At 38.2% G+C, this 24,970-nt stretch overlaps 1 protein-coding gene across 1 annotated transcript in view; it reads right to left on the bottom strand.

The window, feature by feature from the left end:
• The window catches only part of FLT1 (fms-related tyrosine kinase 1), a 174,786-nt gene that overhangs the window by 92,058 nt on the left and 57,758 nt on the right, over positions 1-24,970 (bottom strand). The window contains exons 8-11 of the mRNA XM_008580419.1: positions 23,706-23,823; positions 21,445-21,614; positions 20,711-20,870; positions 1,764-1,878 (exon numbers count right to left, since the gene is read on the bottom strand). Coding sequence (XP_008578641.1) covers positions 1,764-1,878; positions 20,711-20,870; positions 21,445-21,614; positions 23,706-23,823 — 563 coding nt within the window. The remainder of the gene's footprint in view (positions 1-1,763; positions 1,879-20,710; positions 20,871-21,444; positions 21,615-23,705; positions 23,824-24,970) is intronic.

Here is a 24,970-nt window from a genome sequence, read left to right as displayed (position 1 = left end):
AGCCAGGTTTTGCTACTCCACTCCCACTGTTTTTCACAGGTATAATATATGGCATCAGATTGCAACTTCATGGTTCAGGCTAATCCGAAACCCTACCTAGCTTTCTCATTTTCCATTTTATTCCATACTGTGTATTTGTATGAATATTATACCAAAATAGATCTAGAATTTACCACTGAAATTAATCTCATAAATTCCTGTTTTAATATCCAGAAGTTAATAGTACATCCACCTGATATGGTCAGGAAGAGGCAAAATGAATTGACACAACCAATGGCATTTTGAAAATTTTCTAGTTCTTTGTGACAGCTAACTTGCTGTGTATCTCTAATAAACTGAGGCAATTTCCTTTTTTTAAAAAATGTATCACCCAAATTAACCTTCACATTTATAGAATTTCCTCTTTTCTAAGTATTTCACTGAACTGCTCTCTGTCATCAATAGCTATACATACTGCTTATTTGTGTTAAAGAGAAGGAATTGTGAACCACTTACAGCCACTGCTGTAGTTATAAAAACTATCCCTAAATCCTTGACAAGTGACTATTGATGTTATCATATGAGTATAAGCCATCGCCACTTCAACTAATTTCTGTGTTGACTTTGATGGCTGTGAGAGCACTGGGTTTTGGAATAGGAAGACTGGTTTGAATTTCTCATTTACACTTTTAAGCTGAGTGGCTTTAGGTTAATCATCTTATTACACCCCCACCCCACCCCACCTTTTTTATCTTTAAAATGGAGATAACCACTCTGGCTTGCCAGAGGATGATGTTGACATTAGCGCATGTCAGAAATTTTTACATAATGAAAAATAGAGTTGTTATTTGTTGTTATTGTTAAATCCTACATGGAGAACAGTGCCTTCTACTCTGTCATCTTCAAATGCAAATAGCTGAATGAATAGATAATAGAAGCATAACCACACTCAGGCAGACAGTGGCATCTGTATTTGCAGTCTCTACCCCAAATCAAGATATGCATGTATGAACAGACATTTCAGCAAAGGGTTATTTGGTATTTTTTCTTTTTTAATGCATAATTATCCCTGTGTCTGACAATAGCAGATTTTTAAGTGTGTTCTTCACTAACTCAGTAGGAAAAAAGCCACTAGGTCTAAGATCCACTGAGACTTGCCTGGTTTGCAGGTTGTCAGCTATTGCCAAGGCTGAGTGGGGGGTCAGAAAATGAATGGTGCAAGAGCAAAAGAAAAAAAAGCCCACTAAACTCTGATTACGTCAAGGAATCTTCATAGACTGTTGCTCTTGCAGAGACAGGAAAAACATGATATTTTGTGAAATGGAAACATTCAATTTTAGCCTTAAGTCTTGTACTAGCTTTTGATTATTGGGATACATCTTTATGTATGCCAGTGATTCTCAGTCCTGATTACATAGGACAGTCACCTGGGGTCTACCTCAGAGATCTGGATGTAATAATAATTGGCAGAGCATTCTAATATGCAGCCAGGTTGGGAACCACGGATGTGGACCAGTTTGATGTTCAAGAGGACAGCTTCACCTCTTCCATTAGCAACGAGTACTCATCATCTTGGAACTGGTGGTTAGTTAGAAACACAGCAGCGTGAGTAGTCTCAGTGTATCTCTCCATGAAGAGATATCACAGATATTGTCTTTCTACTCTGTGAATTTTTTTTTTTTTTTGAGCACTTAAATTACTTCTAGTTTCAATAAACCTAGAACTGGGAGCTGAGCATATATTTTTAGAATAAATATCCCAATGCTCATTTTTACAAACAATACCTTATTCTTTCCTTCTATTATTGCCATGCGCTGAGTGATGCTCTCAATTCTGTTTCCTATGTTGCTGTCAGGATCCAGGATAAAAGGCTCTTCGTTATTGGAACAAAAGTCATACCTATTTAAAAAAAAAGTAAGTCTTGACAATGTTGCTTTATGGCGTGGTCCAGCCAATGGTGACTGATGAAATGAAAATCATTAGAAAAGTCCTCAGATAACAAAGTCACAAATTTTATGTGAATGTTCTTTTTCTTAGATTTTGTTCCCCTAATATTCGTCCTCAGAACTTAAAAATAGCAAACATATTTCCCTGATATTTAAAAAACCCCATACCAGTTTGCTACCATATATCCTTTCTGTTCTAAATGTTAAATTTTTAAAAAATGCATAAATTGGAAAATTTAATATCTAGATTTTAATTAGTTCCTAGTAGAAGTAACATGCAAACACAAGGAGAAAAAACGAAGTTATGTTAATGAATGGAAACCTCGAGGAAATAATAGCATTTTACATCTATAAATGGCAGGCTTTTAATCAGAATATTCAGTTGTACAGTTAATTTTTTCCAGGGCTAATTAAGTGCATATGGAAACAAATATCATGGAGCATTATTAAATTCAGTCTATTTCTTTTCAAGTTTGGGGTATCATGGCAAGCTCTTTAATTTCTCAAGCCTCAAGTGTTTAATTATAAAGTAAGGGTGTTGCCGTTGTTTATCTTCAAAGTCCATGAAATCTCTCCTCTCTTTTTTTATTTTAAACATTTCATCATTTTTTATTCTTACCTTTTGGACTAGAATTTGGGGGGAGCAGAAAGCTGGTCTCTAATTTGTACATATCTTGGGAAGATTCTGGAAGTTTTCAAACCAGGAGGAATTTTAAAGCCCAATTTCCAGAAGGAATGAGTGGTTGATCTTAAGTAGCCAAGAGCAGTAATGAGTTATGTGAGATGAAAGGGAGAGGATAAAGTAAGTGACAAAAAAGGTGAGATAGAAGGGATTGTGATGATTAGAAAAAGTTCTGCTATTATTCCTCCCTGGTCCTTGAGCTAAGAAAAGACTGCAGAATGCTACACTATCAAGTCGGCTGGGTTAGGCTCCCCTCCTTACATTACATGCCCTATAATGTCCTCCTGCAGAGCACTCACCACCTTCTAAGTGTCAACTTAATGCTTCAATGCCCCAGGAGGCGACAGCTACATGGGGACAGCGACCAAGTCTATTTATTCACGTTGTTCCCAGAGTTAAGCAAGGGCCTAGTGCGTAATCAGCACTCCACAAACGTTTGAAAACATACTGACAGGCATGAAGTACTGAATGTGCCGTTTCTAGTAGAGTTTTCATTTGTTTTAATGGTTTATCATTTTCAAACATACTGATAAAGACAGAGCATAGTGATATGCTCCATATACCCATCACCCGGATTTCACAATTATCAAGATTTTGCCACATTTGTTTTATCTATCCCTTATTTATTTTTTTCTTTTGTGAAGTATTTTAAAGCAAATCCCAGACATCACATCATTTTAGCCCTACATACTTCACAGGGTATCTCTAAAAAATATGCACATTTCTAATATAATGACAATGCTACTTTCATACCTAACAGAATTAGCAATAATTCTATTGTAATGTTTGTACCTAGACCATATATCAGATTTCCCCAAATATTTTTAAATGTCTGTTTTGACAGTTAGATTGTAAGATTTGAAATAAAAAAGAATAAATAAGGGCTGATCATTCCTTTAGGAATTTCTGTGATTTCTACTAGCTATTCCTTACAATCATTAAGTAAAATAAGTGAACATTTTAACCTTTATTGATTAATAGAGTATACTGAACCAAAGAAAAATTATATACTTTCTCCTTTATTGGAAACGTTTTAACGATAAACTTTTAAAATCATTATATACAGGTCACTTTGTTCTATTTTTCATTATCAGTATTCTCCATTTGCTAGACGATAACATCTACACCTTGAACTATTATTTGACTTCCCGTCTTTCACGCACTCAGCATGTATGTGAATACATATAATATATATGTATACACATGTGTACACCTATATTAGACATATGCATGTGCACTTGGGATTATGACATCAAAGAGCTGAAGTTCTCTTGTATCTGGAAGAGAAGTCTCTAAAGACTTCTAATTTTATTCCTTTTTTCCCCAAAGCAATTATAAGATAAGGGAGGACTTAGTCAAAGATCTTAATTTCATACTCTTGGTCTTCAGGAAATGCAAGGAAACATGTTAGAGTAAGGCAAGTCTACACATATCCCAAGGGAAATACAGTCTGCTGTCTGAGTTCACTTGGGGCTGTCAACCTCTGACACTCCCACCTCCCCCGACTCCCCCATCCCCCACCCATGACTCAAAGGGCAGCTAATAACAGTACAAGCCCTAGTATGGAAACTATAGGCCAGACTTACTACCAGATCTTCCATATGAAAAGGACAAATTCTGTGACTATTTTCTAATTTAGGGGCTATTTTTCCCTCTTTGTAATTGGAACCATAAAAATAGAATATCATTTAGGAGCCTAACTATATATCAGCACTTAAAAAGAGATTTAGGGGGAAGGGAATTTGCCTGAGCCTTAAGAATACATCAAGCTCTTAAGGAAGTAGATTGTGCCATGTTTGAAGATGCAAAGATAATCACTGTGCTGGGAACCGTCTTGAGGGGGGAGGAAGCCGAACAACAAGAGGAAAGCAGCGTTAGCTCCTGATTTCGCACAGGAAGTCCACAGCACCTCCTGCCAAAGCGAGATAAGAAAGCTCCCATGCACTATTCTGGACAAGGCCACTGTTATCAACTTCGGCTCGGCGCTGTCCTCTCTGTGCTCCAAGCCTCTGTCCCTTTCCTAATGAGCTTTAGGACTCCTACCTCCATTTGCATACGGCATGCCAAATACAATAGCATAGAGGTATTTATAACCAGAGAAAGGAAAAAAATTTGGGGGGTAAGAGTGTACTCTGTATCTTCTCTGTTGATGCTCTGGAGTTGAAACAGCTCAGTTTCAGATTAGAGATATAAATTTAAAAGAAAGCAGCCAAGTATGTATCTAACACATGGAGCTGGGACCCTACCTGTAACATGTCAGTCTGTTTAACTCCAAGTGGGAGCCATCTGTGGAGCTCTCCCATCTGGTCAAAGTTACTAGTCTTCTCTTCTTGTCACATTATGGGAACCCCCCCCCCCCATATTATGCAGATGACACCACTGACCTGAGTGCTTAGGTTGATTAGTGGTGATGGATTTGTCTTGTTCCCTCCACACACATAAATATTGGCTTCTCTATGACCAAAGACAGATGAAGACAGTTTGGGGCCACAGAAAAAGGCAAAGCTAACACAGGGGTCAAACCTACAATCTCGACAATATTGACTGCTGCCTGAATTTGTATTCAGTTCTGGCTCATTTCAGAATCTGTGCACTTAACCCTTACACCATATGTAACATGACATCCGTATATGATCGTAATCATATAACAAATTATTATACTCCAGTGCTTCTTTGTATATAGGAGGAAAAGCCTTCTCAAAGATTCACTACACTGACACCATTACTGCTCTGGGGGATTAATGTCTTTTTTAGCTCTTTTTGTATAACATGGTCAACTTATTTCAAAAATTTCTTAAACATCTCTCATCTTACATGCCAAAATATATTGAACACTCAATATGTGCACAATCTGCACTAACAGTTTATATTAGAGCTCACTTTGGTACCTGAACACAATTCCTGAACTCAACTCAGTTCCTTTACAAACGCAACACTCACAGAATACAACGCACAGTGTGCCCGCAAAGGGACTCCTGCAAGTTTAATAACCACTCCAATTCTAGAAGGTCTACTCTTCAGACTGAGTTTCAGATAAAGAGATCTTTGGTTTTCTTTTAGGATCTTCTTTCACTCTATGATAAATGATATGAAGCTGACCTTCGTTTCAAAATGTGTTTTGCTAACATCTGACTCTTGGCTGGCTGAAGGGAAACCAGTTGTTACTGAGCTGCTACTGTGTGACAGACTTGGGCTAGAAGCTATACATATTTAGCCTCAACTAATTCTCACAGTCACCTAATGAAGTAGGTATTATGATTCTCATTTCACAAATCCTTTTACCAATAAGGAAGCTGTGACTCTGAAAGATCAAATGCCTTGCTCCAGCTCACAGAGAAAGGAGCAGAGCTGGGATTAGAACCCAGACCTTCCTAACACTTTCTACCTCACTAGTACTGGGTAGGTCAAACAGAGTGACTTGTTTCTAAGGAACATCCCCAAACCTTTCCTGCTATGCTTCCCAAGGGGGAAATCTGACTCAGAGTCTCTGGTTACACAGGAAAACTCTGGGGGTCCTCTGAATTCAAACTGGCATAAAGTCAGACACCAAGAGAAATTAAATTTTTGTTTTCAAGAGACAGAAGAGGGATACCTAGTCCTTTGGAGGAGCAGAGGAGAGAGAAGGGGCAGAGGAATACTTTAAAATTTTATTTTTGACATAAAATTCTGGTTAGTTTTGGTCATAAAAATGCCTTGATGCTAAAATTATAGGAATTTTTCACCTTCTACTTGATGATGACTTTTGTTATTATTTTTTAAAATCTTGCCACAAAATAAACCATCCACTTTTTATCACAATCTTTTTCTTTCCCTGGTAACTTACTTTTGTCCACATGATCGGTTGGCATGTTCTGGGATGAAGCTGTCCTGTTTTATTACAGACTCCAATACTTTAAGGAGTGCCTCTGGGGTAAGAAAAGAGGTGGGCAGTGGGGGGAGTAAGTACCCCAACACCCAATGGCTGCCTATTTGAGCCTGAGCCATTTCCTAGGAATGAATATATATATTAAAGCACATTTAATTAGGAGAAAATGAGTCTCTAGAAAGTTCTACAAAGTTCCAAGGCAGAGAATAATCTCCCTTTCTCTTTTTTTGGATGATGAAATCTGAGTACTTGTGTGAACTCTGCTTATGTGTTCAATGGGATTTTACTCCACATGCTAACCATAATTAGAATCTGTTTGTAAAGAATATTGAATCATTTCAAGTTAGGAAACAAAAGGGTAGAGGAGTAATAAAGAGCAAATTGAGGCTATAAAATGTCTTTAAAAAAATAGAAAAGAAAAAAAGACCACCTGGAACCCTGCCAGAGGGCATGACCAGGGCTGGCTCCCCATTATGGTAGCCATCCTGTAGAAGGGCCTGATGTAAACATTCCTCTGCTACTGTGGGTGTTGTGTCAAAACATTAGCGATAGTGTGTCTGAGCCATCAGATTAATAGAATTTGCAAACACTATCTTTTCCTCTCCTCTCACGTTGTCTTAAAACAAATAAAACAATATACGGGAGAGGACATTGGCAAAAAAAAGGTGTAGAGTTGGAAGGAGTGTTTAGACAGAATGGTTCCTGCTCCTTTGCTCCAGGAAAAGGGCCTGTGCCTTCAGGGTGGTCACAGGGTCAGGCAGAGGGGATTCTGGAGGAGCGACTTGTGTAGTAAGAGACCTTGTGACGCCTTGGAGCCCATACTGAAAATTACTTCTTGTCTCAATGGAGAGGGGGGAGTGGAGAAGAGTTTCAGGAATTGTAGGCTTTGGGTTAGCTCCTTGGACAATGGTGGAGGGGATCCAGCGTCGTGGGCCACCTCTGTTTAGATAAGAGCTTTTCCGTGAGTGACTTGGCTTGCGCTGCTTCCTACTCTTGAGGGCCTCATGGTCCATTCACACTCAGAACAAGGCCTGTCTTCCCAGCCTCTGCTTTCCTTCCTCCTCTCTCTCCTTCTGCATGCTTCTAGCATGAGCTCCAACAATCTCCCCTCCCCCTAACCAGACATTTACTCTTGCCTTCCCCCCCCCCCCCCTCTCCTTCACAGAATCTGAGCCTGAGCCAAGGGATCCTACAACCTCACACCTGGGAACTAGGAGGCTAGAAGGGTGGGTACTTACTTGGTTACACCCAGATATGAGCTCAAAGAGAACACCTATTTTGTTCATTTGTTTTTCTTCTCAGTGAGGGACTGGTCAGCTGAAGGAAGGTGATTTGTTTGATAAATAAGAACTCTTCAAGGAAATATTAGGTGTGGCTACAAATAATATCCTTTAACATATTCAAGAAGGAGGCTTAAGATAATAGCTCCACTCACTCAATGAAGCATATTTCAAGCTATCATCATGTTTTGTTCTCATAAAAGGAAGAGAATGGCTTACTTATTAGATAGCAGTCAATACTGAAATGTTCAAAAATCTTCCAGGGGGTGGGATGCGGAATAACAGTTTAGCATAAGGAGCAAAGATTTTAGAGCTAGCCAGACCTGAGTTCAAATCATAGTTTTATAAGTTCCTAGTTATGTATCCCTGGATAGCAAAAGCCCAATTATGAGAATCATAGTCCTAGAAAATTGTTCAGAGGACTTGCAGTCTTTTTGATTTCTTGAATAATTCTGAAATTTTGTCCTTGGATTACACCAGGCCACAAAATCACTCTTGATAAATTCCTGTTTGGTGTTATGCCATTGGTCAACAAGGAGGGTTGTTAGAATTACCAGTGTTATGACACTCACTGTAGTAAAAATGTGTTTGAGGAGTTTGTCTACTGTATCACATAGGGTACAAGAGAAGGAATCATTTCTCTCAGACCTCAGTTCGTACTTCTCTTGGTTTGTTTTTATCTTACAGGCTTCTTAATCTTGCAAATGTTTGCTTCCTTTTTCTTTGTCTCTCTTGACAACTTAGAAGGAAAAGCATGTGGGCCACATCTCTGTCCTGGACTTACCCCATTTTCTCACCTCATCTAGAGGTGCTCAATTATTTATTGTACTTTTTGTGAACCACCTCAAATTCTTTGGGAATGGAAGTGTTCTTAGCATTGCCAACTCAAAAGAAGCAACCCCATGCTGCCATGTCTTACTAGTTTTATTGTAGGCATTAAAAAACAAACAGAAGGGAAATAATTTAAATAAAGAATTTAAAGAAGATCCCTTTGACATCAGCAAATATTAGGGTGATACCAAATGAGTTAATTTATGTAACATGCTTAGCAAAGTGCCTGGCATACAGTAAACAGATTTTTAATGTTAGTTGTCATTTGATTATCTGACAACCTTGAGAGCTACTTCAGAGCAGGGACTACGCCTTATTCATCATTCCAGACTCAGTGTCTAGCCCAAACACCCGGTAAACAGTAGATGAGCAACACATGTCTACTGCTCAGTTAACTGCCTGATGAGAAGAGAGAATCTTGAGAATGGTCTGATTAGATGAGGACCCAACCTCATGTGAGTTATCAACCTTGAATGCATCACTTACCTCAAATGTGCTGAGAAAAATGGGCACTAGTGACTGCTGGATGACCTCACACACACATACACTAAACTAAGCATTATGTCAGCACCAGCAGTGCCTCTCCATTCACAATGATAAATATTAATGAAGACAGGGGATCTGATGGGGACCTGGATAAACTCAGCGCAGGAGTATCAGTACCTAGCAAACTGGTAATTCAACTTAGGCGATGATGCTGTCACGTGGAGAGGTATCTTCTGGCACAATAGAAAACTGATCAGCAGTGATCTTCTTTCTTCACGGGTAGGCAAAAATCCTAGCTCATAATTACTAGCACTACTTTACTCAAAAAACAATCTGTTCACTCACATTCCATTTAGGATGTAAAATCATGTCCCTTGAAAGAAGTATAAGATTTAGTTCCTTCTGTTATTAAGGAACATGTATGTTTATTGAAGAGACAAGTCATATTCACGGAAAAATATCAGAATGCAGTTGAGCACAAGCAAGTAAGATGACAAGAACCCATACTGCACTGTATTAGCACCATGTTCTAACCAGCCAAGCGTATATTCTACTATAGGCTGAACAAGACTTGGGTCAATGAGTGTTTGAATAGCCGAGGTAGAATTCATGAATGAAGGTAGGTCCAGGATATTATAACTCCTCTAATTTCCTAAATAACCTGAGATGTCTCCCATTTTTGGTACCATTCTGATATAATATCCTTGGAACAAGTCACCATAGCCAGAAGTCCTGTCCAAAAAATCAAGCATGTTTCCTAGAAGAACATTCATTAACCTAACTGCATGGATCATCTGGTCAGATTATTTTCAGCTTTTGCAGGATGTTAATGTATATATGATGCCACTTTAAAGGGGAGTGACTTCGCAGTGGGCAGCCCCACTAAAAGTACCTAAAAGTACTGGACAACTTTCAGCAAACAAATTTAGCACTTGCAGTGTGGGCTAAGTACTTCAGATATATTATCTCATTTAATTCCCCCTCAGACAACCTTATGATGTCAGTGTTGTTATCTCCATTGTATAGATGAGGAAATCCAGACTCAGAGAGGTGGTTTATTTTGCCCAGAATCACACATCTGGGATGGTAGTAGGTGGCGGAGCCAGGACTCAAACTCCAGAGCCCATGTCCATAAACTCTAGACTATATTGCCTTTCTGCATACTAATACCTTTTAAAGTTGGGTCTTGATGTTATAGCACAGGCTTCTTAAAACATGTCTTCCTTCTGTATCATGAACTTTTGACCAGAAATTACTCATTTTAATGTTTAAGTAGTTGTCAGTGAACCAATCCTGGCAGTGATAAATGAAGTGCTTCCAGTGACCTAGTTGATGATGTGCTGGTGAAGGCCACTCACTCATTCATAGTCTCTGACATGTCAACCAGGACTGGTTTCCTAACAAGGTACTTGAACTCTCTGCACTGATCTGGAAAATAGTAATAATTATAGTATCTGTCTCAGAGAACTTTTAAAATAATTAAATGAGATAATATATGTAAAGCACATATTAAGCATTTAACATCCCATAGGTAAGTGCTTAAAACCTTTTAGCTATAAAGAAAATAAAAATATGAATTCTAACCCATACAGTCTTCTACCAGCCATATCTCCTATTTGGCTCTGGATAGTTTCTAAATACCCTTTTTTGTTTTCCTTACCTTAGCCATTCAAGGACTTTTTCACACTGATAAGGGAGATTTGTCAATAAGGTAGCAGTCAGTTATCTTATATAATTTTCAATGATGACGACAAGGCATATGGAACATTAAAGACCTAACAAAATGGAATAATATACACCCATGTGATTTTTTTTTTAAAGCCCGAGTGAAAAATCCAAGGCCTCGATTTTCAAACATGGAAGGCAGAATTTCAGGGATACAGCGTACGTAATACATGCTGAAGAAGTACCACAGGAATAAGACCTCTAATAACAAGTCTGTAAAAGTCCATCAGTCTGTGAGAAGTGACAGGGTGAGCTTCTGGTTAACAGACAGCAGAACACGCAGGCACTGGCTAAGGAACGGGAGCTGAAGTAGAATGAGTGGCTAGCTCAGTGTCCAGCCTCCATTTGCGAGATTCCACATCAGGCCCAAACTGACCTTTCCGATTTTGGCTTTTATTTCTTTCTCAACCCAAAGCCATAAGTCAACCAAATCAGTCTTCTGGCATGTCCTCTAGAGCTCCTCTTTTTATCCATTCCTACCCCCGTATTACTCTGTCACATCTTTGAACCTCTCCCTTTCCACTTGATTTTCTAGGACCTCCCCCATCATCTTTAGGGCTCAGATCCCACCATCTCCCTGGTGCTTCCTCTACACTGGAGCATTTAACATCTACACCCAGTGTTGAGCCATTTTGTTCAACCGTATCATAAGCACCTCTCATGGAGACTTAATACAATGTTGTCGAGGAAATAATAATGAACAGTAAATCAGAGACATGGTCTAATCCTGAGCTTGCCATTAACTAGCTGTGAGGTGAGAGATAATTATTTTTCTTTAAGCCAGCTTCTCATCTTTAAAACAAGCTCTTTTTTTTTTTTTCCTTTTTGTCTTTTCTCGTGACCAGCAACGGATCGCAACCCTCAGTGTCGCGCCCGTACCGGACCGGGACCGGCAACGGGATCACAACCCTCGGTGTTGCGCCCGCACCTCACTCAGCCAGTGAGCGGCTGGTCTGTATGTGGGATCCGAACCCTCGGCGGGAACGCCGCTGCGCTCCCAAGTGGCGCACTGTAGCAGTGCGCCACCGGGCCGGCCCTAAAACAAGCTCTTTAAAAAAGAATCTCTAACATTCCTCAATTCTAAGTAAGTTAATCATCTGAAGTGACTGGATCAAGGCATGCTGAAATTTGCAGCCTCCATGTCCTCATTTCATTCAATCAGTTATAAGCCATTATGTTTTCTCCTTCATATTCTTTTGACTCCTCTTTTTTCATCTCCTGTAATTACTCTCCTGTGTCTTCTTTGCCTAAACCTCACAAGCTTTGTGGGGCCACTGAGGGCTGAGTATTTGCTGAATCCTAATCCAGAACGTTAATCTAATCCCAAACAGTAAATGAGAAAATGGAACTTTCCTTCTAGAGATCAAATACCCCTGCAAGGTAGGAAAGTCACAGAGAGGGACATAACTATTATGGGAAAGTGCCGTAATAAATGGGCCCATTCATTAAGTGTTTGACTTGCTACCCTCCTGAGGTGAGTCTTATTTAGACCTGCTCATCCCATTGGGGTTTATACCCCTCAAAAGATCTACTCCCACCTGTAGGTTTGGGGCTCAAACTAGCTGCAGGTCATCACTGGTTCTCAAAGATACTGTAAAATTTGAGCCAATTTCTCCTAATTGCTGCTAACCTTTTTCTCCTTTTCTCTCCCACTCTTAGCCCAACTCTAATTCAACAGATGGGCTCAACTCTTACTCACTGCTGACAAGAGCAAAGTTAATAGGTTAGGCCAGTGCTCTCCCAAACCTGTCCCCATGAGGACTTCCACTCCTTCCTCTGGGAATCCACAAGGAGCCACTCTGAGCAGTCATATGGGACACCAGTGAAAAGTAATCTTCTGAAATGCTAACCTATGTAGCCCCATTTTTCTTATTCCATAATCCGAAAACACCTGAGAAATAACTCTCTGAGCTTCGGTTTTCTTATGGGAAAATAGGGGAAATTATGACCATTACATAGAATTATTATAGAGATTAGAGATAATGTGTGTAAAGGGATGAACACAGCTTTTGACACCAGAAAGGGCTCATTGATTAAATCTATAATAGCTATTATAATTAAGCAGACCATTGCACTCATGGTGACAAAACATCCTGTGAGGCTTCCCGAGAAAGTATGAAGAAACTAGGACTAGTGACAAGAAGCTAATTACAAGTTACTGCCCAGGCCATAGTCTAAATCCATCATGCCCTTTTCATCTTCTCAATCCACCAGGTTCTGCTTTTTCACTTAAAAGTGCAAATTACAGGCCAGCCCGGTGGCGCACTGCTACAGTGTGCCGCTTGGGAGCACGGCAGCACTCCCGCCGAGGGTTCGGATCCCACATACAGATCGGTTCCCACTCACTGGCTGAGCGAGGTGCGGGCGCCACACCGCGGGTTACGATCCGTTGCCGGACACGAAAAAAGACAAAAAGGAAAAAAAAAAGTGCAAATTACAGGCCAGCCTGGTGGCGCTCTGCTACAGTGTGCCGCTTGGGAGCACGGCAGCACTCCCGCCGAGGGTTCGGATCCCACATACAGATCGGTTCCCACTCACTGGCTGAGCGAGGTGCGGGCGCCACACCGAGGGTTACGATCCGTTGCCGGACACGAAAAAAGACAAAAAGGAAAAAAAAAAGTGCAAATTACATTAAAATCACAGACTAGACTCCATATTTCAAGAAAGTCTCCATATATTAAGACTTATATATCAAGTCACTGGAGATATATCTAAAATGTAGATTTCCAAGCATAGATGTATGATTTGTAAATGATTTGTCCTATTTTATCTATTACCTAAGGCTCTTGTGTCAGGATATTAGTTTCTAGATTCAATGATGAAAATTCCCATTCAACTTTTTAAAATCTGTAAATATAACCAAAGAAAATTTGAGAGGTTCTGCCAGTCTTCTTAAGGAATCTTTCCAAACTGCATGTCACTATGTCTGGTATTCCTGATCCTGGGAAGCTACATTGAATCTTGCTGAAAAGATATATCCAGCATAGGCTTCCTATGACTCAGCCTTTTGGTTTAATTTAAAACACATAATGAAATTTTTGATAGCAATTACAGGAGACAGTTCATTAGAAACAATTATTCATCAGATTCACTGTATTACTATGAAGAGTGGGAAAAAGAGGGAAATCTCACAAGGCATAGAAAAGTGGCAAAGAGGAATTTGGCAAATGAACTCACGTTCTGTTCTCAGGACTTTGTATGAAATATTAATAAGGGCTGTTGTCTGAACATTCACATTGGGCAGTGTGCACTTCCTCATCCAGTAATTATATAACAGAATGCAAGAAGTTTCTCATTAGTCAGTGAACATTCACTTTTGGCTTGTGATGAAAGCCTCTTGTATAAGATGGCCAGTTTTATTTGCCTGTTAGTTCAGGCTCAAAGTTCTGCTAAAGTGGTCTTTGGTCAAGTGGTCTTCTTTAAAGTCCTCATATTGATTTGAGGTTTTGTATGTGGCAAATCAGAATCCTCTGTAGCATGCCTGATTTGAGTCTGCATACTCATTCCCACACTGCACAGGATATATGTTAAGAGACACATGGATACATATTATAGGTATACTTAAGAGGAATGTGATAAATATTAAAACATGAAGTAAGTTATCATATTTCCCAAAGAAGAGGTCTTTGTAAAATTACAGCTTCCCTCAGACATCTGAGCTACATTTTGTCCCCAGGAAATGTTGACTTTTTCAATTTTTAAATTGTTAAAATTTTCATTTTGTAGATAGAAAATAGAATATGGGACATAAAACTGTTACAGCATAAAAATAATAGACATTCATGCTGGCAATCAATTAAATTTGGGTCCTTGAGTACATTTCTAATTAACTACCATTAACAATTGTTTTGTTTTTGTCCTGTTAATTTTACATACCCCAGTGATGTGCAAAACTGTTTCCCCCAAATGGTCTAACCCTAACACATCCCTAATGATCCAGGCCTTTCTTTCTTTGCCAATTTGCTGACGTAAACAATAGAAAAATGCAATTAGGCAAGCCCTTCTCAGAGCTCCTAGATGCCTCTGCCTTTCCATGATTTTGTAGGCCACCCCCTCCTCCCTCCCCCAAGGGAAAACAGCAAACCACACTTAGTCCTGAACTGGTCAGCTTTCTCTAGACCCCCCACAGTAGTACTCTACTGCCAGGTGCTGAAGAAGTGTTTCAGAAATGGGGCATCAAATTGTCATTGAGAATGGCAGGGAATATTATTTTCTATTTAACTTCTAAAGCATGTAATTGTTAGACTCCAGATCTGATCTACTTTAGAGTTTTAGAAGTGGTTCCTTGAGAGTCCATGTATGTCTATTAGGTTTTTCTTGGAAAACCCAACATTTTAACTTACAAAGTAGTAAAGAATATTGTACTCCCTCACCTTTTCGTGGGTTGAGAATGCAACAACATTTTTTCACATCCTAAAGGGGCCCATTGGCAAAAGACCAAATAAAGCAAGCAAGGTTTTAGAGCTAACGGGGCAGAGAATTATAATGGCTTCTTTTGTAAGGGCTGGACAAAGGCTGGCAAAGGTGACCCAGGTTGGCACTGAAGAAAACATGGGTTGACACCAATGGTGGAGGAGCTGCTGCATTTTTTTTTTCTTGCTGGGTAATTGTTAAATTATAATTACTGAGTCAGTTCTGTATCACAGAGTATATTCTTACATGTGAGGCTTTTCTTACAACCATTCTAACTTTCCTAAGCTGAGATTTTCTGTCAATTTGGCATTGATCCTCAGAGTTAATGGTCACACTGCTTTATAAATCATAAGAAGCAGAAGGAAATATCAGTTTGCAACAACTGGGACATTATTTTGAGGTTTTTTGAAAGAAGAAAATATTATTTGAAGTGATTTTCTAATTTAATTCATTCATCGTTGTGTGTTATAGGAAAGGGGAAGCACAGCGGTTGCCGTTTACAGAAGGGGAAGTGGAAGCACAGATTAAATAACTGGCCAAGGTCGCACAGAAGTCAGGGAATGTGCCAAGAATAGAACCCATTTCCTTGATTCCCAGATCTCTAGCCCTGAGACTTTGTAAGGGATATTCTGCAGGTACACGTATATGTATATTCAATGCGTAGTCACGAAATAAGTTAGGTCTTACATAATTAAAATATAAGTGCTAAAGACAAATGGTGTTTATGTTTTTACACATGGTTGGTGCCTAATAGATATTTGTGTAATAAGCAGATGGTTGACAGTATATTTAGACTGAATACTGATGATGTGCAAAATTGGTTTGTAAGATGTGAGCAATATTAATGCAATATACGTAGAAGTTTGTCTCTACATATTTTGACTGGTCTTCACAGGCTGATAAAGAAATTGAGTTCACAAAAACTCAATGTTATACAATGTTTTTTTTTTTCCATTTGAGGGGTATAACATAGATGTGTTGCAACTATTCCTGTTATAATTGGTCAGTCTTACTTATTACTTTGAAATTATGATTTGTGATAGTTAGATGGGGAGTGAGAATTAAAGTGGGCTATGACCTAAAGAATGTGGGATCTCAAAACAAAACTGCAATAATCAAAGGTTACAGGCCTTGAACATCCCTATAGTAAAGACCCAAACACATTCAACATTTTAAAAACAGGCCTTTGTTTAAAAAAAGAAGAATAGATAACCTCAGAAACAACCAAGTAGACTCTGGGCACTAATGGGGAGGTGATCTGGGCTAATGGAGAGTGCCAGGAAGGATGATCCAGCAGAAGCCCACTCACCACTTCGTGGTTGTGGGGAAATAGATGAAAACAGATGGAAGCTCAAAGACTGCTCTGGCATAAAAGCCTCCAGTCAGCTACCTGAGAGTCTCCTTTGTATTCAAGCATGCATAAATAAAAGTAGTCTTCCAACATCTTAGATTCTTCCTGAGAAAATATAACTGGTGATCTGGAATGTAGACCAAGTATGCCAAAAGTGTCCTTTCCCCATCCTCTCCTGGGTTCCTCAAATCTACCCTTTCCATTCCCCAGAGAGGGGCCCCTTCACTCTAGCCCTGTATTGTTACTTGTTCCTTTAGAGACCAACCTCCTTGCCATGGGCAATCTTATCTAAATAAGATTTCCTGTGAGAGTATACCAGTACTGTAGCAAAGCTCATCAAGGTCTGTGAAATCAAGAGTAGCTCATTGTTCAGGAGGTTTAGTAGTCCTACATAGTTCTTCAAAATGCAAGGGGGCTGTGAAGTCCTGGAGATCGAATGTGGAGGCCTGGCAGGAGTCAGCTCTGCCACCTGCCACTCTGCCCCACCCCAGCCTTAGTCCTCCCGTGATGAGAAACAAATGAATGGGGCAGGCCACACAAACTGGGAGCATTACTTCATTCACCCATTATATTCTTCTATTTATTCTTCCTTTCAAATCTGCCTGACTCTTTTATAGATCCTTAATTTTCCTTCTGAAAAGTTGTAAATTATATTTTCCTCAATTCTACAGCATTCCTCCCCCACTACTAAATTTCTATTTTTAAAGCACAGCAAAATTGCATTTTACTTTCCATAATTTGTGTTCATTTCTCAGAAATGTCCAGTAAAATTTCTCACTGTTGTGAAACTAGCCCTATGGTAGACAGAAATTTCTTATCAAGTTCCTCAAAAGTTCTTGGGTCTTATTTAGAGAAATGTACCCCAATGCTAGCAATAATTACAACCCTGCATTTCCATGGCACTCTGTACCTTTTCCCCAATACGATAGCTCATTTGATCCTCATATTCTCTCTCTGAACTGTGTATAGTTATCTTTATTTTATATGAACAGTAGCTACAGACATGTGAAAGGTACAATAAGCTTAACTCCCGTATGGCTGCTCCCTAGGTTTATGTCCAGGCTAACATGGAGCAGGTTTGGGAATATCTATTCAGAAGTCTCTACCAGTTGCTAAGGATGAAAACAATCCAAAAATTTCACCTGATTCAGTGTGGATAATGTATTTTAATGTTATTAAACAGTCTAAAGAAATATCCTACTTCTCTGTCCACTTTGCCACCCCAAAATGCAAAAAAGTAAAAGAGAGAAAGATTCTGCTTTATTTCTTCTCGGCTCATTGGTTATATGAGTTGAAAACTAACCATCCTTTCCCCCTTCTCTTTTATTTCTAACGTTTTATAAGAACCAATTCTAGGCAAAACAAAAACTACAATATTGTTCAGTTAAAACATAGCTCACTTGCATAAAACATTTTACCACATTTTTTTAAAAAGTTGAACAGAGGTTCTGATAGTTTAAAAATATATTTACATATTTATTGGACTCCAAGAAACAATATATTTGAGTGAAGTCTGAAATTCTTTCTATATTAACTAATATACATCAACTAGCTGGCCATATTAAACCAATTAATAACTTTGAGCTTCTTAGAATAAACAAACACATTCTAGCCTCATAACTAAACTGATGGTTTGGCAGTAGTCATATATTGATGTGCTCTTTACCTAGACCCTAAAATTTAAATACCAAGAATTACTCAATTTTTGTAAGAGCAATGTGTATATATTAGTAATCCAGTCTCTTCTGATGAAAATGTATAAATGCCACTATGCAAATATGTTACTACATAACTCAAAATAAGTGAAGTAGAACATCCCTTATTCATGTGTCACCAATTAAAATTTCTGTCTACAGCTGAATCTAAGTTAATCTAAGTGTATAAAAATATGTTTACATAAAGAAAAGACATATTTGAAAAATTTTAGTAATTAAAGAGGGCTTCATTTATCTGTACATTTTGATTTTTATCTCCCTGTTAGGGGGAAATAGAGTTGTTCTATTTGTTTCCTAGTATACAAAGGTCCCATTTATATTTCTGAAATACTTCTAAGTCAATGTACTGAGTTAGCCACCAAGCACCAAATCTGGGTCTGACTCAGGTAGGCTGTTCGATCAGTACCTTCTAACTAAAAGAATGACACCTTCTTATGGATATGCACATTTTGGGCAGATAATTTCAAGCAACAGCACAGTAAAGAAATGAAGCAGAATGGAAACAGTTAAAGCTTTCATTTCTGATGTCTTGTGAGTAGTAAAAAAAACAAATGCCTTTAACAGAGATAACTCAGATTGTCAACAAACATTTAAGGCAGTGGTCTGAGTCTTGAGAGAATTCCAGAAGGAATAAGACATCTTCCTGGGCTTTGGAGAGCTTAGTCTATAACACAGCAGAAAGAGTCCACATACCACAAAGAAATAGGAAAGAGAGCTCATGTTTACAAAGTTTCACTTCTCCGGCCTTACTCCCAAACCATATTTTATAAGCATCACTCAAGCTCAAATATATAATATTATGTTCTATCATTCACAATTGTTATTTTCTAACACAGCTACTAGCTCTAATCCTAAATAGTATTGAAATTTTAAATTTGATATTGTCAAATCAAAACTTAAAAGTATTTATAAAAGTCTATGTTATTCCATAAAAGTTCAACTCTACACTTTTATTCAAATCTAATAGCTTCAATTATTTAGTTATTTTTAATTTACTTGCATGGTAGGTTAGCACACACATTAAGACCTTAAAGGGATGGGTCCATAAATATGGGTGCCTATCCCAAATTGGCAAAATAATACAAAATCTCAGTAGATCTCATTGTCTTTTGGGTTAAATATCCACAGTGGTAAAGAAGGGATGCAAGATTTGTAAATTCTCTACATTTCTATTCTTAGAAAATGACACTCAGATGAGAAATCAGACATGTGTGGCAATAGCTACTTCTCAGGAATTCTGTAACACACTAGTAACTTTCCACTATCAGAGTAATACGCCCTAAACAGAAGAGTAAAACTAATGAGATGAAGAGTTGGAATTGTAGGAAGAATCTAGAAAATGTAATAGTCAGTTCTATCTGTTTACGCTAGAATTATGCCTTGTTTACTTTTTTTCAAGATAGTTTTGTTTTTGTTTTTTCTTTTTTTTTTGAATAGCAATCCTCCCAAACACTCTGCAAGTGAAGTTAAAAGCAATAAAGACAATTTTTTGGCATAATGATAATCCTTGGGTAGTTTCAATATCGTGTTGTACCTATCAATTCTATTTCTGTTCTTCAAATTCGCTCCCATGAACTATCATTAGTATCATCCCTCTAGACTAAACAAAAAGGGGAAAAAGCAAACAGGGCTCAGTCACCAACAGGATGCAAGGAAATGCTTCACAATCAACAGAGGGTAGGGCTGTGTTCTTTGAGCAAATACACACTGAGCATCTACTGCATGCTAAACACTGTGCCCTGAAGACACAGAAGTGCTCTCAATTAGCTCATATCTTAGACAGGGACAAATGTATGCATATCAAGTGGCCTACCAATGGTGTGAACAAAGTGCTGTTCACACTGAGTGAGAAATGAGTTTGAATGAGGCAGTCAGGAGGGTTCACAGAGAAGGTGACATAAGAACTAAGCCTTGGGGTTTGATAAAGAAGTACTTCGCATAAGGCATACAGTGGATGGGAGTGCATTATAGACAGATGGAAGAGCATGAGCAAAGCCCAAAAGTAGGAAACAGTGATCATCAGTATCAGGAAATCTTGGGTCATATCCAGTGAATATGAAATGAAAAATGGGAAGACCAGTGAAACTGACATAGTGGTGTAACCCAAGTCTGGGGATCCTCGATTGGGAAACAAAAGACTGGAGTTCTAACCTGAGCTCAAATAACAGGCGCACAGGGCAACCTTAATTCTGTTTCTGTGCTCCTAAAACTAAACTAGGGAGAAAAAATATGACATTGTTAACCAATGGTAGGGTATATTCAGTAAGAATTCAGTAAGAAGTTAGCTGTTGCCTACCTTTTTCCAAAGCAGGAAAAGCCTTTGCCCCAAATATATTGCACATTCTTTCTGCAAATTCGTATCTATGTCTATTAAAGAATCTTAATTCCAGGTGTCAAAAAATATTTGAAAGTTAGTCAAGAAACTAACTGTCCCTACCTTGCGTTGGAATGATTATGGTTACATGGGTGCCACAACCACTTGACTGTAGGTTGAGGGATACCATAAACAGTACAAGTCAGGATTTGTCTGCTGCCCAGTTGGTAGAGAGTTGGGTCTGGAAATGATGACACGGCCTTTTCATAAATCTGGGGTTTCACTGGAAAGGAGATGAAGAACAGGACAGAAGTCAAGAGCTATTCTAATGACTTTCTCCTGAGCCACATATAAAGGACCACATTCTCACTAGTTTTGATGTCTGGGAAACAAACACAGAAACCAAAAACTAGTAACCCCTCACATTTGTCTAGAAAATGCCAACTTTAAAAAATAGTAGAAGTGTTTTGAGAACATTAATAATTTGACTCCACGGTATGTATACTATGATTACAATTATAAAAAATCATATTGCCTATGGAAGATAACAAGCAAACATGAAATAGTTATGTGAGAACAGAAGTGGTTTTTATTTTTTTATCTTTTATTATTATTATTTTTTTTAGTTTTTTAATTTTTTTGGTGGCTGGCCAGTGCAGGGATCCGAACCCTTAACCTCGGTGTTATAACAGTGTGCTCTAACCAACTGACCTAACTGGCCAGACCAGAAGTAGTTCTTAAAATAAATATTTAAAATTTTGTTTTCTTTGATGTTGTTATATTGACTTTTGAATTTACAAATTTTCCTTAATTGTCCCCTTACTGAAACTGTAAGAAAGTATAAACAGTAAACTTACCATTTACAATTAGAGTGGCAGTGAGGTTTTTAAACACATTTAACTGCTTTATGGCCACCAAGATTGTATAATCCCCTGCGTCCTCTGCAGTTACATCTTTGATGATTAATGAATTGCCATGAGCCAAATAGCGAGCAGATTTCTCAGTCACAGGTAACCCATCTTTTAACCTGTGTTTAAAAGGATGATCAGTAAGTCATTTCACACTGCCTCTCAGATATCACTTTGATAACATGATCACTTAAGTTTGTGAGCTGATGTTTATCAGTTTTGAGCCCTTGATCATCAATGTGGTTTTAAAAATTTAGATACTAACTTTTTGGTAACACTTCATATTTACTGGCAAAGAGGAAGAAGTAAACTGAGGGAAGAAAGAAATGTGGTGGCTTTGTAGCCACAGAGATTTTGGAGGCCATTGTGACTTAAGTATTAACCCAGAGGTACCAGCTCTGATTCCACCCAACATGTTTTTCAGAGTTTTCCATGAGGCTCCATCAGCAGTGCAAGGGCCATTGTAAGTCACATCAATTAGATCAGTTCTCCAGATAAAAATAAAAATAGATTTTCCTATTGTGGTCTCATGTGGAGTTCTTATTAGTTACATAAATGGTCACACCAGTTGTCCTTTTCATAAACTATAGTGAAATCAAGATTAGCAAGATTTTTTCCCCTGAGGAAGAACAGTTAAGGCGCAAAACAAACAGAAAGTAAAACCTTAAAGAAAATTTAAAAACATTTTAAGTACAGATCAATGCCCTGGTATCATTCACTTGCATACAGAACTAAGAGTCAGGGGGCCTGGATACTTAACCTGGCTCTGCCACCAACTGTGTGTTGCCACACATGCAACTAACCAGTGTGAGCCTTTTTCTAGAGGTTCTCAAAAGTCCCTTTTAATTCTGAAATTCTATGATTTCATTAAAGTGCACAGTTCTTTAAATGGGCATTTCTAATCTGTTAAGTGTTTATTGTATTCTGTATAAAGGTATAATATTGGAAATGGTATTAGTTCAAAATCCTGCATGTATTGCACAGTCCTGCAAATTCCCGTTACTGGTGGGTCTCACTTCCAAAGCACTTAAAATCACTATGCTATGTTTTGTGATTACAAATATCATCTTACTATTACCTTAAACTATTTCCTATTAACAAGTTGGCATTTGCAAAGGTGGGTTGAATTTTTTTAGGCCCTTGCTACTTGGTACTAAAGAAATCAGCACTAACAGACAAAGGTACTCTCAGGCACTAAAAGAGTGAATGTGCCTTCTAGAGTCATTAAATTACTATTAAATGTACTATTAAAATTAAAAAGTTATTAATAAACTTTTTACATATTATGAAACAAACAAAAAAAAATCCCTTTTCTACTGTCATGGCTTGAAACCATAGCACAAGGTTTAGTTTTTCTCTTTAATTCCCTATTAAATATTTGAGGAAACTGAAGACGAACACTACGCTCATGTGACATTGAAAGCCAAATAAGCTCTGGTTGAGGAGATTCTAAAATGGCACCATTTTTATATTGTATGGATAGTTTTACTAATCAGTTTTGTACTATACCCTTTGTTTCAAATGTAATGACTTGAGCCAAAGATATTGGCATTTAAAAGTAATTTAACAAAATAATTTCAGATTATAAACAGATAACATTGTTTTACATCAGGTGTTGTAGTAGTATTTAAAAAAAAAAAAAAAGAACTGTTTAAGGAGTTTCTGAATATGCTGCAAAAAAAAACTTAATTACTTTAAGTAGGTCCATCCATTTGTCTAGCCCTGCAAATGAATAAGTCTTGTCTCTGTCAATGTTTGTTTAATTTTAAAACAAGACTGGACCTTTCACACCAGCTGTATATAAAAGAACTATTTTCAGCATCCTCATTACAGGAGCCCAGTTCTTCAGGGTTAATAGAGCATGTTACATATTCAAGATGCTTCCTAGTCATTGCCCAACACGTTCCCATTCAGAGAATGCTGACATCATAGGAAGGTTTAGACATGCAGAATTCAGTCACAGTAAGGGACTGACTAAGCTGAAACGAGCACTCAAAAAAGCCTCCTCTCTGGCTTCATCCTGTCACATTATTTCTCTTCCCCTCCAGCCCTCCTCACATTCACTGTCTAGAAATCAATACAGGTTTAGCTCCTGTGCTGTCGGGGGAACTTCTCTTGATATTTTGTCAGGAATTCAAGTCACTGGGCTCTTGCATCTTCCTATTTACAAAGTGTTTCTTAAACTGATATGAAAATAATTATGGTCATACCATACAACTTCTGGTGAGGGAAATGCCTTCACTTTCATAGACAGCCGATAAGACCGCTTGCCCGCTACAGTTTCAAGCACCTGCCGTTTTCGATGTTTCACAGTGATGAATGCTTTTTCTTTGAAAGGAGAAGTGATAAATACATTAGAAAAGAATATATCTATGTAAACAAACTCTCACTGCCTCATTAAGGGAGAGTGTAATCAATGAAGAAATAAACAGCTGAATTATGATTGAGCCTATCAATGAGCCCAAATGTTCATCAATGAATAAAATACTATAAAAGCACTCTAACTGGTGAAGTACTTTCAGATCAAATGGTAGCAACTCCTAGGCACATAAAACAGTGGCAGAGCAACAGAAAGTGAAACATCTTAAATATCTATATCACAATAACAAAAAACTGGCCAATTCAAAATCTACCTGACCCGGGCCGGCCCGGTGGCGCACTGCTACAGTGCGCCGCTTGGGAGTGCGGTGATGCTCCCGCCGAGGGTTCGGATCCCACATACAGACCGGCCGCTCACTGGCTGAGCGAGGAGCGGGCGCAACCCCGAGGGTTGCGATCCCGTTGCCGGTCCCGGTCCGGTACGGGCGCGACACTGAGGGTTGCGATCCGTTGCTGGACACGAAAAAAGACAAAAAAAAAAAAAAATCTACCTGACCGATATAAGTAAGATGGAAGAAAGCTGCCCTAGGCAACTTACTTGATATCAAAAATCAACTGGAGAAAGCCAAAAGGAAATAAAAGGCTATTGATACAATTGTTCCATAGTTTCTGCCTTTTTACACTGTTTTTCTTCTCAACAATGGAAATAAATAAGGTTTTAAAGCATTTTCTTTACAGGATTTGTGTATTGGAATTAGGTAACATTAGGATTCCATGATAGTAAAACCAGGGATAAAATAGCATTAATTCTAAATAATTTATCACACCTACAAATATTTTTGTTTCTCTAATTCATGGTAGTACCTGGGAAAATTTTCCCAGATAATAAAGGTAAAACTGTCCATTTTTTCTGTTTTGTTTATATGGAACACTAAATAATTTCATAAATATCATATGATCTAACTGAATAATTAACCATAATAAACTTATAGAGAAAAGACTCTCTGTCCTACTCAAAAGTATTAAATTTAAGGAGCACTTAATATGATTTGCCTTTTGGCAGAGGGAGTAGGGGACCATGGCAAAGTATTCATTCATGATAATGTAACTCTTAGCCAAAAGAAAATCTACTTGTTTATGGAATCCAAGAATCTGC

This window comes from Galeopterus variegatus, unplaced genomic scaffold (assembly GCF_000696425.1).
Source record: "Galeopterus variegatus unplaced genomic scaffold, G_variegatus-3.0.2 Scaffold2085, whole genome shotgun sequence".
Lineage (NCBI taxonomy): Eukaryota > Metazoa > Chordata > Mammalia > Dermoptera > Cynocephalidae > Galeopterus > Galeopterus variegatus.
The sequence above is the reverse complement of the archived record's forward strand: the minus strand, read 5'-3'. Positions and strand labels throughout refer to the sequence as shown.